This window comes from Plecotus auritus (assembly GCF_963455305.1).
Source record: "Plecotus auritus genome assembly, chromosome: 3".
In the NCBI taxonomy this organism is placed as follows: domain Eukaryota; kingdom Metazoa; phylum Chordata; class Mammalia; order Chiroptera; family Vespertilionidae; genus Plecotus; species Plecotus auritus.
The window spans coordinates 219321624-219335057 of NC_137772.1; the positions used below are offsets into that span (position 1 = coordinate 219321624).

General features: G+C 46.6%; 1 protein-coding gene across 1 annotated transcript; it reads right to left on the reverse strand.

The window, feature by feature from the left end:
* Nucleotides 1–184: 184 nt before the first annotated feature.
* Nucleotides 185–12957, reverse strand: EIF3D (eukaryotic translation initiation factor 3 subunit D). Its single transcript, XM_080658606.1, has 15 exons — nucleotides 12516–12957; nucleotides 10204–10336; nucleotides 9862–9907; nucleotides 8884–9020; nucleotides 8053–8138; nucleotides 7441–7513; nucleotides 6411–6523; nucleotides 5542–5674; nucleotides 4834–4981; nucleotides 3958–4088; nucleotides 3178–3263; nucleotides 2944–3073; nucleotides 1265–1407; nucleotides 810–1093; nucleotides 185–343 (listed from the first exon to the last, which is right to left on the reverse strand). The coding sequence occupies exons 2-15, from the start codon at nucleotides 10324–10326 to the stop codon at nucleotides 330–332; spliced, it is 1647 nt and encodes a 548-aa protein (XP_080514732.1). The 5' UTR covers nucleotides 10327–10336; nucleotides 12516–12957; the 3' UTR covers nucleotides 185–329.
* Nucleotides 12958–13434: the final 477 nt, after the last annotated feature.

A 13434-nucleotide genomic window follows, 5' to 3' on the forward strand; every position in this document is an offset into this window, starting at 1 on the left:
TCCAAGAACAGAGAAGTCTAGGGCATCCACCCTCTAACAGGATGGTAAACTCAAAATGCTCAAGAACAAAGGATAGCACCCAGAGAACTCCAGAAAGAAACTTCTGTATCTCACCTTCCCTTTCCCAAGGGCTACCTGGAGAAGGAAGAAGGGCTGTCAATCAAATCATAATGTAGGCATGTGCTGAGGCTGAGAGACTAAAGAGACTTATACTTTATTCCATCTGTTAAATTCCAGAGTGCAGGTATTAGACAAACATTCTACCAGGAATCAAAGGCCCTCCTAGGCTCGGTGGATTTACACATTCCAGCTCCACATCACCGTCTGGCTTAAGTTTCTTCCTCTGAAAGATACAGAATGTTAAAGAAATGAGCCATGTGAAACTAGTGAATTGCTTATGATTTCAACGCCTCCACCCAGAAATCAAGTCTTTCAGATCCTCACAGGGCTGACATATTTCCTTTAGTCCCCACCTGGTGAAGCAAGAAAGATAGCTTAAACCCATGTAACTAACCCAGAGCCTTTTCTCCTTCAGCCCACTGGCTAACATCAGGGACTTGCATTGTCTTTCTCTGCTTCTTCCTCACCTAGCCTCTAAAAGACCACCTTCCTCCCCACCCCCTTCATGTGACTGAAAGGCTCATGAAGCAAGTTCCTGGAGTCAGATTGAATGCCACTCCAAATTCAGACATGTCTCAGGGAGCCCTCAAAAAGTTTTACATCAAGGTTCAGGAGCAATGTGGTCATAGAGCTTGGTCTCCGGGCAGCCTGCCGCTCACTCAAGACTTCAGAAAGAGACTAGTACAAACCTTCCTCCTCCTCCTCCTCCTCTTCCTCATCCTCATCGTCCTCGTCCGAACTGAAGGTGCCGTCCGGCAGGCTGTAGACTCGGATGACCTGCTTATTGGGGTCCTTGAGGATGAGGTACTTGCCCTCCTCCAGCTTCATGCAGATGTCGATGACGCAGCGCAGGATGCCCCAGGCGTTCTCTACACTCAGGTTGATCTGGCTGGCAAACTCATTGGGCTTGAACTGCTGGGTGCCCAGGATGACGTGGCGCGAGGAGTCTTTCACATGGTACCGGGACACGTAACTAGTGGGGAGAATGGGGTGTTAGTGATGGGGGCAGAATCTGGGGACAAATATCAGTTAAATAGGGACACTTGGCTTTTTCCAAGGGAAAGGGAGAAAGGCAAGCCCTTATCTCCCTGCCTGCAGACACCTCCCAGAGGGTGAGTTCACAACTCCTGGACAAGAATCTCACCCAAGCTTGAGGTACTCGGATCCAGCCAGCAAAGCACAGCAGGTCCATCGGGCCAACTTATAGCTGTTGTTCTTCAGCTCTGTGGCAATGACGGCCCCTCGCTGAGAGTCCAGCTTCTGACGCCAGTCAACACCATTACAGTGCTGCAGAAGGAAAGCCCTAGTGTCAGGAGTAAAGGTGAGCCTGGCACCTCCTCAGGCAGAGAAGAAACTCCCTCCTGGGCTTGGCCAGCAAGTGGGCCAGGCTGTAGGAAATCAGAGGTGAGACCATTATCATTTGCCCTGGCTGGTGTGCTTCCGTTGGTTGGAGCGTTCAGTTGGTTGTCCTGTATACCAGAAGGTGCAGGTTCTATTCCCGGCCAGGGCACATGTGGGGTTTGTGGGTTTGATCCCAGATCAGAGTGTGTGTAGGAGGCAGCCAATCAGTGTTTTCCTCCCGCTTCCTTTCTTAAAAAAATCAATTAACATATACCCAGGTGAGGGGAAAAAAAATGATAGATCACCTGGGTGGGCCTCACCTAACCATGTGAGTCTCTTCAATCTGGGTGTAGAGCTTGGAGACAGAGGAAGTCAGAGAGTCAAAGCACGAGAAGGATTTGATGCTGTTGCTGGTTTGAAGATGGAAGACATGGCAAGGAATATGAGTGGCCACTAGGAGCTGAGAGGCCCCAGCTGATAGGTGGCAAGAGAATAGGGGACCTCAGTCCTATAACTCAAGGAACTGAACTCTGCCAACTAGAATGAGCTTGGAAGTGGATTTTCTTCCAGAATCAACAGATGAGAATTCAGTTCAGCTAACACCTTTGATTTTAGCTTTCTGATATTCTGAGCTGAGAACCAAACCATATGATGCTGAACTTCTGGCCTACCGAACTAAGAGCTAATGGATGTTGTTTTAAGCCTCCAACTTTCTTTTAATTTGTTACGGAGCAAAAGAAAACTAACATAAAGCTGTATAAAGAAGTAATTATAGCAAAAAGATTCGTGTAGGCAACTGACCCTAAGAGAAGGATCCATGAGAGATAAAAAAGAGTGGAACCAGCACAGAAAATATGTGAAGGAAGCTGAGAAATATATGACCAGAGTCATGCACATAGTGACACAGGGAAAAGCTACAATGGCAAATGCTACAGGGAGCCATGGAAAGTCTAAGAAAAGGCCACTGGCCCAGAGCTAAGGCCATAGCCAACCTTCCAGCAGGGGCTGGAGACTGAGGAACACCTGGGGAGATACTCTGCAGCATTAATTGCTAACCCTTGGCTCTGATGAAGGCAGAGCTCAATGCCCTCTATGCTCCATATCACTGGCCACTCCTTCAACACAGCCTGGCCTTGGAGCTGTCCTTCCCACTGAGAACTCTTTACAGCAGCACCCAGGAGCACTGCTACCCAGTTCAAATTCAGGCACATAAGCCTGGGTAGCTTCAGAAAGGATAATAGTCCAACAATCATGGCATGCCAGCAGAGAAAGCAGAAAGAGGAAAATCGAAGAAAGCACATTTCACTTGCAGCGTGTCCTGCAGGGCCAAATAAAAGCTAATCTTTGCATTAAGTGGAGGGAAAACTCAGAAGATAAAAATCTCAGTAGCCCTCCAAGTAACACAAGGGGAAAACAAACTAGCCTGAGACAACACGCCTCGCAGATGTGGAGCCCCAAGAGGGTGACAGAGGTGCGCCTCACCCGGGAGTCCCACTCATTGAGAGTCTTGATGTTGATGAAGGACACTTCCCCATTGGCTCCGGTCATGACACCATCATGCTCACAACGGACAATCAGGTCAATGTCATCTCCAAGCTTCCACCTGCGGTACCTGCAACGAAGAAGAAACTTAGTTGGTCACCTCAGACCCTAAATTGCAGGTATTTCACCCCACACAGGGTCGGGTCTGTGCACACCCCACCCGAGGTGACACACCGGTATGCAACAGAGGCGATTTCATTCTTATCCATGTCGTCTTCCACAAACGGGTTTGGGTTGGGGAAGTTGTATCTCTCTTTCCCCTGCAAAGATGACAAAGGTGTCACGAGACAGCGCCAACTTGTCGCCGAGCCAATCGGCCAGACTCTGAAACTCCGCTTAGTTACAGCTCAGGCTGGGTTCCTGGAGCCCTTGAAGGGGCTGAGCTCATTGCATGTTGTCTGCCTACCTACCCTTCCCAAGCGCAAGCACCCCATGAATTACAAGATGTTAACAGCTAGTGTTTACCAACAACTACATGTGTCGACTGTATGCTCCATGCATCTCATTTAATTAGCAACCATGCCTCTCCCATTTCATTTTTCTCAATAGCATACATCTGTATGTATTTAGGGTTTATTGTTTTCCCTCCTCCATTATAATGAAGCTTCCCAGGGGCAGGAACTTGCCTCCTGAACAGCGTACTTGTACACCACAATGCAGCTGTCAAATAATTGATGGAACCTTTACAATGTGCCTGTGTGAGACAAGTATCAGTGTTCTGTTTAACAGAGAAGAAACATGTCTAACACCACAAAGCTATGAAGTGTTGGATCCAGGGTTCAAAGCCAGGCAGTGTGACCTCAAAGCCCAAGGTTGACACTCCTTGGCGACGGGTAGGGACCCTATCTGTCCTGCTCAATTGCACAGGCCCAGAGCCTAGGACAAAGCAGATGCTCAGGAAAGTAGTTGTAGTTGACAAAAGGCAGCGCATGCCCAGATGCTGCCCTTCCTCACCATCCTCAGGCACTGCTGGGAGAAGTTGTGGTTGATGTAGGTTGCTTCCATGGCCAGGTTGCGGGGCGAGTTGAAGGAATTACCTTCATCTTGAGGGGGCTCGTTGGCCGTCTCACTCACTGTCAGGAGGTCTGCAAAAGTGGCAGCATGGTCACCCACCCACAAAACAAAGAATCATTGATGATGTGCGCAGCACCATGGGGAGATGTGGTGAATGAAATGCCCTCCCTTCAAATAAATGCCACCTATTACTATGGATCTCCTACGGTGGGACAGTAGGGAGTAAAGGGGGGAGGGCTCTAACATTAAATTCAATCACAGTGTAAACATCTATCCCTTTCCAATCCTTTTGGATTCTTTAAGAGAATGTTTGATTTTATCAGCTTTCAACAGAGACAAGGCCTGAGGCGCACAACATAATTACACTGTTTTGTTTCACTGCTGTTATTGTTGAGTGACTTGATTTTCAATCATGACAGGTATGTATATGTTTTATACTATCTGGTATAAAACACACACACACACATATATTTTTCTTTATAAATACACTGAAATATAAATAACCCATCAATTAAAAACATACACATCAATACTAAAGATGGTATGGAGAGATGACAAAAGTCACAAAAGTATTATTCAAATGAGTAACGTCTGGAAGCACGATTTGGGGGCGCTGCTATGACTCAGAATGCTGACGCCCCAAGGAAGGACTGCAGTTCCTTCTCTATGCCTCTGAGGAGGCTGGGAGGGGTCTGACAAGCTGTCAATGCCTGCAGGGAGACAGACCAGCTGCCACCCCTTCTCCAGTACCAAGAAACTGCTCTGAGCCAATGAAAACATTCACTGCCCTTGTGTTGTCCCAGACAGAACTCTTACCAAAGTCAGAGTTATCCCTCTTGTCAAAGAAGAGCTTGGATCCGACTCTCTGGACGACTATGTCCCAGGAATACACGGAGCGGGTGCAGCTCATCAGTGTGGCCAGAATGGCATCGGTGGCAAACACATTCCCCTGGGTTTTTGCCAGCTGCAGAAAGGACAGAGGAGAGAAATGAGGATACCCTCAGGTCTAACTGCCATTCACGAGGGGAGAGGACTCCTCAGTAAGAAGCCTTCACAGCCACACCCACACATTAACAGGTCCACCTCCAGCTGTCTGAGCAAGGCTGCAGCCATCAGCCAGCGGGCTTCTGTTGGCCGTCACCATCCCGGGCCAGGCGGGTCTGTAGCTCACTGAACACTTGCCATGTTCCAGGAAAGCACTGCTCGGCGCTTTCTGCCATCCTCACCCCAGTGGCACACGGTAAGTGCATTTACCCCATTTTACAGGGAAGAAAATGAAGGTCCCAGAGAGGTGGAGCTAGGACACACGTAGCTGGGATTTGAATCCAGCTTTACTTAACTCCAGCATTCATGGTCCAGCCAGCCGAGTGCCTTTATTTCTACCACTTCCTAAGTCCGATTCAGAAGACTTAACCAGAGGGGTTTTTCCAAGCCCCAACCCTGGGCCCTCTGTTCTTTCTGGGCCTTGGCTGTAGAAGCTGGGGGCATCCCTAACAGGTGGGTGAGCAGTAGAGGGGTGCACACCTTTCGGATGACAGGGTCGTCTGTGGTGGTGACGGTATGGAAGATGCGCTTGATGCTCCTCAGGGGCTTCTCGCTCCTCGTGGTGATGCGGTCAAAGGCTTTGTCATAGTATTCCAGGGCCCCACAACACTCGCTGTAGGGAGAGTGGGCAAGACATGCAAAGTAAGGGGGAAGATCACCTGCTTTTTCTTTTATGCCTTGGAATCTGGAGTCTTATCCAGAAGTCTGATATGTAAGAGGTGAAAACAGTATCCGACTAGGACAGATGAACTCTCAGTGCTCACTCAGGTGCCTGTTCCCTTAACTCCCAATGTGGCTCCAAATAGTGTGAACACAACCGGTTCAGCTCAACCTCCCCATTTTAAAGGTGGGAGATGAGGACTGACAGGCATCCAGGCGTGCTGACGTTGGGTCTGGTGCTTCAAGCTATTCCCACTACGTGTCCTGTGAGGCAAGGAGCTCTCCAAAAGTGTCAGGAAAGCTTTGCTTGTCCTGAACAACTGCTGTCTTTCTCCTTCTGCCAAAAGAGCTATATAACTTAATTTTATTTCTTTTTTGCTCAGGATTCCAGGAAGCTGAAAGAAACCTGGAATTTAATATCAGCAAATTTCTTTCTGCTTTTGCTTTGCTCCTGTTCTCCTTCTGCCAAAAAGAGCTATGTAACTTATTTCTTTCTTTTGCTTGCAATGCCAGGAACTTCAATGCGATCCAGTTTATTATCAGTAAACTTCTTTCTTGCCACCCCCCAGGATTGTTTTTGAGTAAGTGGTTTAAATCTTTTTTGGAAATACTAGGGCTTCGGAAAATATTCACCACCAGCTGGTCCACCCACGAGAGCATGATGGAAGGTGGTAAAAGATGCCACTCACATGTCCTGTGGCTCTGAGACTTCCAAGTAGCGCATCTTCATTAACTGAGGAAAGTCCATTTCCTCTTTCACCTCCCAGTCACTACGAACTTCAACCGAAGAGTCTCGGGGTTTCTGTCACGAAAACCATTGGAGGGAAAAGAATTCCAGCCAGTGTAAAACACAAGCTAAAGGCAGGTTAATAGCACAAAGGGCTTCTATTCAATAAATATGTCTAGAACATTAACTACGTGCTGGCTTTCTTTAAAACACAGCACCCCCCCTACTCTCAGGAGCTTACAATCTAGAAGAGGACCGAGGGATCAAGAGTTCAAAAACAAAGGGAAATTCCTCCCCTCATTAAGATGACACCAGGGAACAGCAGCTCTTTATATTTCACAAAGGAGCTATAGCAGCCCCTTTAGATTTCTCTCAAGCTATGAGCTACCTATTCTTGACACAGCAAGCATCTTATTTAGCAAAATGTAACTTCTACAATTGTAACTACACTCTTGCTTACATGTGTCTTCTATTCTCACAATGTCCACCCAAACATTCGTACAGGAATGTTCACAGCAGCATTCTTCATAATAGCAAAAAGTGGAAATAACCTAAATGCCCATCAACTGGTGAACAGATAAACAAAATGTGGTCCACCCATACAATGGAATTCAGCAATACCAAAAAATTAAGAACTGATACATGCTACAAGATGGATGTACCTTAAAGATCACACATTGCATGATCCCATTTATATGAGTAAATGGACAGAATAGGCAAACCCAGAGACAGAGACTAGAGTAGTGGTAGTCTAGGGTTAGGGGAGAATAGCGGCTGACTGCTAAAGGGTACAGGGCTTCTTTTTAGAGTGATGCAAATGTTCTGAAATTGACTACAGTAATGATCGTACAATTCTATAAATATACTAAAACCCACACAATTGTACACTTTGCATGGGCGAATTGAATTATATGAATTATATCTCAAAGCTGTCACAAAACCAAACAAACAAAATCAAATGCCTAGGTAGAATTCTGGCACAAATACGCTACCTGTGATTTTTGGTCCCATTTCTGCCTCACTCCAAATTGTTTCTGAAATTTTTTCTGCAGTCGTATGCGTTCTCTGGAAAGACAGAAAAATTGTGCCTTCAGTGAAGATTTTTAAGAAAAGTGAGGACTTAATAAGTAAAGAGGAACAAAAGAGATGATCTCCTTTGCTGAATGGCTGGTAGGGCATATTGTCCTCAAATACTGACCAGTTATATTTTACTCCATCTAGACTGTCCACTGGCAGCCCCAACCTGGGCCAGGCCGTTGCACTGTGCAGCTCCAGGAGGGCTCATAGGACCCAGTGCGAATGGGGCCCCCTGGAGTTGTGTTCCGGCAGAGCTGAGCCTAGGTAAGCTCCAGAGTCTCTTATTTGCCTTGGTTTCCTTCAGCATGCATGTCCAGTGTAAATAGTTTCTTGCTCGTGCTATTGCCTTGAACTGAAACTGGCCCTTAGGGAATGATGTCAGGTTGAAACAGTGGCTTAATCTGCTTTAGGAAGATGTTTTTGTTTGCAATAGTGGGGAAGACAACCATTTTCCTACTTTGGCCTAATGAGTTCAGAGTATCTGTAGTCCCGGAAGAATGCCTTGTTCTGGCAGGATGGGAACTCACCTCTCTTTCTGCTTGGCGCTCTTAGGCAGGGTCTGCAGATTGAACTGCAACATGTTCCGTCGATCTTTGTCTCTGCGGAGATTCCGCTGAGAATTACAAAAAAACATCCGTGTTAAAATCTTTGAGATTGGGCTACAGTAGGAAGTGCTTAATGGGAGGTCATTAGCCTAAGTTCAGAATGCCAAATCCAAGTTGTACATTTTATTATTATTACTTTTTAAACGCTTTATTGATTTTAGAGAGAGGAAGGGAGAAACACTAATAAGAGAGAACATCAATTGGTTGCCTTGGGGACCAAATCCCTAACCTAGGTATGTGCCCTGACTGGCACTCAAACCCACAACCTTTTGGTGTACAGGACGATGCTCCAACCAACTGAGCCACACATGCCAGGGCCAAGTTGCACATTTGGAGTTAGCTTAGATGTGCATTCACACACATATTTTACTGAAGTTTACTGGCTCTTATTAGAGTTGCTGAGTTTGCCTCTTTATGTAATAAGATGTGATCCAACTGGACCATCTGCTTAATAAAGTCTGCCGTCTAGCAATTAAGTCAGGCAATAGGCACAGATGCACCCTTTTATCTGGCACAAACGTCATTCTTAGCACAGGGGTATAATGTCCTACCTACTGGTCAACAGAAACCTAAACCATTTAAATGCATCCCTGGACCTCGTCAAGTTTCCTTTATACAGTTTGTCACTGAGGCGCTCCCTGGGGTTCACTAGGGGACCCAGAACATGCTTTCCTTGCATCAGTACTCACAGGGTTGCACCTTTAGCAGCAGGTGACAGCCCTAAGGTGGTCCGACTGCTGGTTCTCGGCCTACCTGTGCAAATCGCATTCGATTCCGCTGGTAGGCGGTCTTCTGTGTGCGCGCTGTGTCCACCAGCTGGAAACTCGTTTCATCCTCCTCGTGGAAATAAGCATACTGACTTCCACCCCCAAACTGAGAGGAGTACTTATCTGGAGGCAAAGGTGACAGTGTGTAACGGCCACCACCTACAGACTTTACAAATACACACCAGCTTAAAGCCCTGCAATTTAAGTGTGGTCTTGGGACCCTTAACATTGGCTGGGAGCATTGTAGACACGCAGCCTCACAGCCTCACCCAGACCCACTGACTCAGAACCAGCATTTAAAAAGGATCCCCAGGTGATTCATGCGCATTCAAGTTTGAAAAGTTCTGATCTAAAGGCTTTGAAAGTTAAGACAGAATCTGAGGAACTCAAGGTAAACCCATTCCACTCTCTGCCTTAGTCTGTAAGAATATGAGTTAAAATTTATTCTTGCAGGAGAGGCAAATATGGGATTTAAGTACCATCACTCTCATCATCTGGTGCCCAAGGCAGACATGTCTAATGGCTGCCCTCAGACTCAGATAATCTTAACTTACTATACTAGAGAGCCACTTCCAACTATCTCCGATAAAAAACCCAATTTACTGTATCGGTATCTTAAACCCAGGAATTTTAAACTGGAATCCACTGCGTGGCTTCACCGGTTCAGTAAACCCCAAGCAATGAAATGCAAAATGGGAATATAAAAGGGTTCGTGGCTCCTCAAAAATGGGGGGTGGGAGTGGGAATCCCACTATAACAGGTCCAACTTCTTTAATGAACAGTCTAACTTTTAGGGCTACTTCCAAAAAATGTGGTAGTGGCCACAGTCTAGAATAAGCTCTTAAAATTATGAATTATTATCAGCATCTCATCACCATTCTAGAACACTTTGAGGTGGAGGTTACCAGAAAAAGTAACAGTTTTCCCAAGGACCTGATTGGGTAGTCAGTCAGAGAACACTTACTCGTGTACCTCTTATCTTGGTATGTGGTACCCGTCCAGTCTGCAACCTAGTAAGAGCAACAAGGGAAGACAGAGCACACAGGTCAAGCAGGCAATTTTCTGTTGACCCAGAAACCCCCCAAAGCGAGACACTGTGGGAAAGTAGCAGGATTGGCTCACAATGCCTTTGTAAGTGCCCAGCTCTCCTATGACTACTGGAAGTATCCAGAGGTCATAACCTTTCCCAGCTGGTGTCCCTATAAGGAACACAGGAGTAATGCTTTTGAGAGAATAAAATTGAAATGAACTCAGAGGGTAGCAGCCACAGATTTAAAGATTCAGACTCCTGCAGACAGACAAGTACCTTTCCTAGCCGATCTCCTTTGCTGAATGGCTGGTAGGGCATATCTCGAAACTGCTCGGGGACTGCGCAGGGACCCCAGCCTGAGGGGTTGTCCTGAATCACGGGTGTCATGAACTTTGCCATCTTCTAAAACCTTAAATATACAAATAATATAAGTAGCTTCATGAAGAAAAGCCTAAAGGTAAAAAAAAGTCTATTTGAGGTAAGCTAAGACATAGATTAAATTAAAAAGCTACATATGAAATGGAACCCTCACATCTTAGCTACTCCTTTGTTTTCTTGCAAATAATATTGTGAATACTTATAATTGAGAAGACTACTAACAAAATTAATTTACTATACTTCACTGACTTTCTTCCACCGTAACATCTTTCAAATGAGTTTGCATCTCATGCTTGGTGGGGTGTCATATCTTAACTGGCAATTTTTCTTTCTTACCGTTATAGAGAATAATGGAGCTACATAAAACAATAGTGCTACATAAAATAATAGTGCTTCTTAAATTTGGTGGTATCTCAAAGATTTGATAAAATGCAGTTAACTTTTTTTCCAAGTGTAATTACCATGTTCAGGTTCTTAGAAACACCTTCACCAAGACAAAATATTTAGCTTCTCTAAACCTATTTCTTCATGTGTAAAATAAGTAAGTTCGTTGTTTTATTAGTTAACACACACAAAAGTTCTTTCATTGTAAATGCTACCCAATTACTATTCAGACTTGTAAAAATACATCTACTCATAGAAAAATAAGAGTCTGTAAGTATATCCTGAAATTCAACTTTCTTTTCTTGTTCTTCCAATAGTCTGTCGTCAATGCAAATCCTTATGCAGAGCAAGTGGACACAGAGCTAAGCAAAAGGCCATAAAAGTGGCCATACATCAAATGTTCATAGATATTTGAGTACCAGGCATTGTTCTCAGCGATTACCATGCCTATTCATTAAATCCCAACAGTCTGAGGTTGGGGCCAGTATTATCCCTACTTTTCAGAAAAGAAATTGCCCAAAGTCATAATGCTGGTTGATGAAAAATATGAACCCTGGCAGTCTGGCTTTAGTCTAATGCTATAGCTCCTCTCAGGAGGGTAAAAACCAGGGCCTCCCAACAAGATGTTTTAGGCAGTTTCTATCAAAAACCCTCTGAATATGCTCAGATGGTGAGTTCCCAGAGAAAAACTCATTACACAAATGTTTCTGGAGGCCAGAGAGCAGTCAAAGAGCACAGGATACTGAAGTTAGTAAGGAGACTAAGGCTTCCTGCAGAGGTGACAGCAACTGGAGTTGGGTGACAGCGAGAGAATGAACCTGACCCCCCGCCAATTCTGAACTTAAGTTAAAAAAGTGCTGGAGGGAAGGGGTGGCAGTCGCAGAACTTAAGTACTGGGCTGCTACTCAGAGTCAGGCACTGTGCTAGATACCTTAACACCACTAACTCCCCCACACCCCACTTTAGAGATAAAAATTTGTAGCTCAGCCAAATCAAGGGGTTGATCTACCCATCATTTCAAAATAGACTTGATTCCCAGGGCTGTCTGCGGTTAAGTTCAGCATTCTTCCCATCATAATCTAGCTGGAGAGCAGACTGAAAAGATCTGGGGTTTCAGACTGCACTCAATGGCACAACAACGATGTCTCCAAAACACTTTTAAAAGTCGGCTTGATCTGTCAGCTCAAGGAGGAAATAGGCCCAGGGCTTGTCAGGCATTCTTCCTAGGGTGGAAGTCCGGGTTCCCACACATGTGAAATAAGTGAGCAGAATGGAACAGGTAGGACAAACCGAGCTCTTCAGTTAAAATGGCCTGACAGCTGGGCGGGGCACCAACAGGGCAGTCAGAGGGGCCTTCTTGCAGGGAGACCACGGTATTGTGTAATTATTGCGGCCACTACAGGTCGTACCCCATCAAGCCCTGGTGGTTCGGATCTGAGATCAAACATACTCCATCCTAGCCTTCTACTTCACATTAAAGGGAAGGAAATCTTTAGACTGGGAACTCCTCAGAGCAGGGCCGATTAGCTTGGCATTCCCAGAAACTCAAGCTTTGGCAACTTAAAAGACCCTGAAACCCAGCTGGGTCAAGTGACATTATTAAATTCGCTCAGTCCTTGGCCACTAATTGGAGTCTAGAGCCAGGGACCTCACGCACCCCGCATGCTGGACCTGGGGGCCGGAAGGCGGAGTCCTGCCACTTCCAGCGGAGGGACAACGGCAGCAGATGGGGACGTCCGGAGGTCTCTTCCGGGAGCCCCTGAAGGCCGGGTCCAGCCCAAGCAGGCTCCGGAGGTCCCCAGAATCATACGGAACACGCCACTCACCTGCACGGGCCTCGGCCGGCCCGGATGGCGAAAGATAGTCCAGGCCAGACAGCTCGCTACCTTTCCAGAAGACTGGAAAGGAGAGAAGATGCGCGCGCAGAGACCGGCGCCGTAAACCTGACCGGCGCTGCCGTAAACCGCGCTCCCGCTTCCTTTGGGTTCGGCGGCGGAACGCGAGTCGTAAAGCGAAGGCACACTGGAAATTTGTTACTGCTCTTTGGGAGGTGGCTTCCTTAGCCTTGTAGGCTCTTAGACACAAGAAGGGTGTTTACAGTTACGCCACGGGGCATCCGGCGACGCCCTGAGAAGGCGGTTAGGTTTATTGAAACGTGGCAGCCGTGCAGTCAAAGCTGGAGGCGGGAGGGCTGACGGCCCCCCTGTGTCCCACAATACCTTGCGGGACACCCGGCCCCTCTGTACGCAGTCGGCTCCAGCCTTCTCTAACCAATCACGTGGTTCGAGTCTCACCGGTAGGGGGAAGTCGAGCGTCTGAGGAGGGTTTTATTGTTAGTCTCTCGCTCCCTCCGCCCCCATCTTTTCCAGTTTGGGAATCTGAGGTCTAGAGCTGTAAAGTCACCTGTCCAGCTTGCTAGTTTAGGAGGTGGCCGTTAGGGTTCTCAAACTTTACTGTACGTCGAGGATGTCTGGAGCCCTCATTTGAAAAAAATGCAGATTCAAGTATGTGGAGCCCACGAATGAGCGTTTTAAATTAGCAACCATGATTCTGAAGGGGCCACTCAGGAAGCCCTTTCCTGCAATGGGCGACAGTGCTGACCTTTCCGCAGCTCCCAGCCTATGGGGTTTGTCCTGGAATCTTATGGGGGAATTTCAAAACTTTGAAAGTGAATCTTTTGAGGGCGCGATTTTATTCAAACCTCGGTTCCTCTTCTACCCTGTCTCCGAGGTTTTCCTTGTCAGT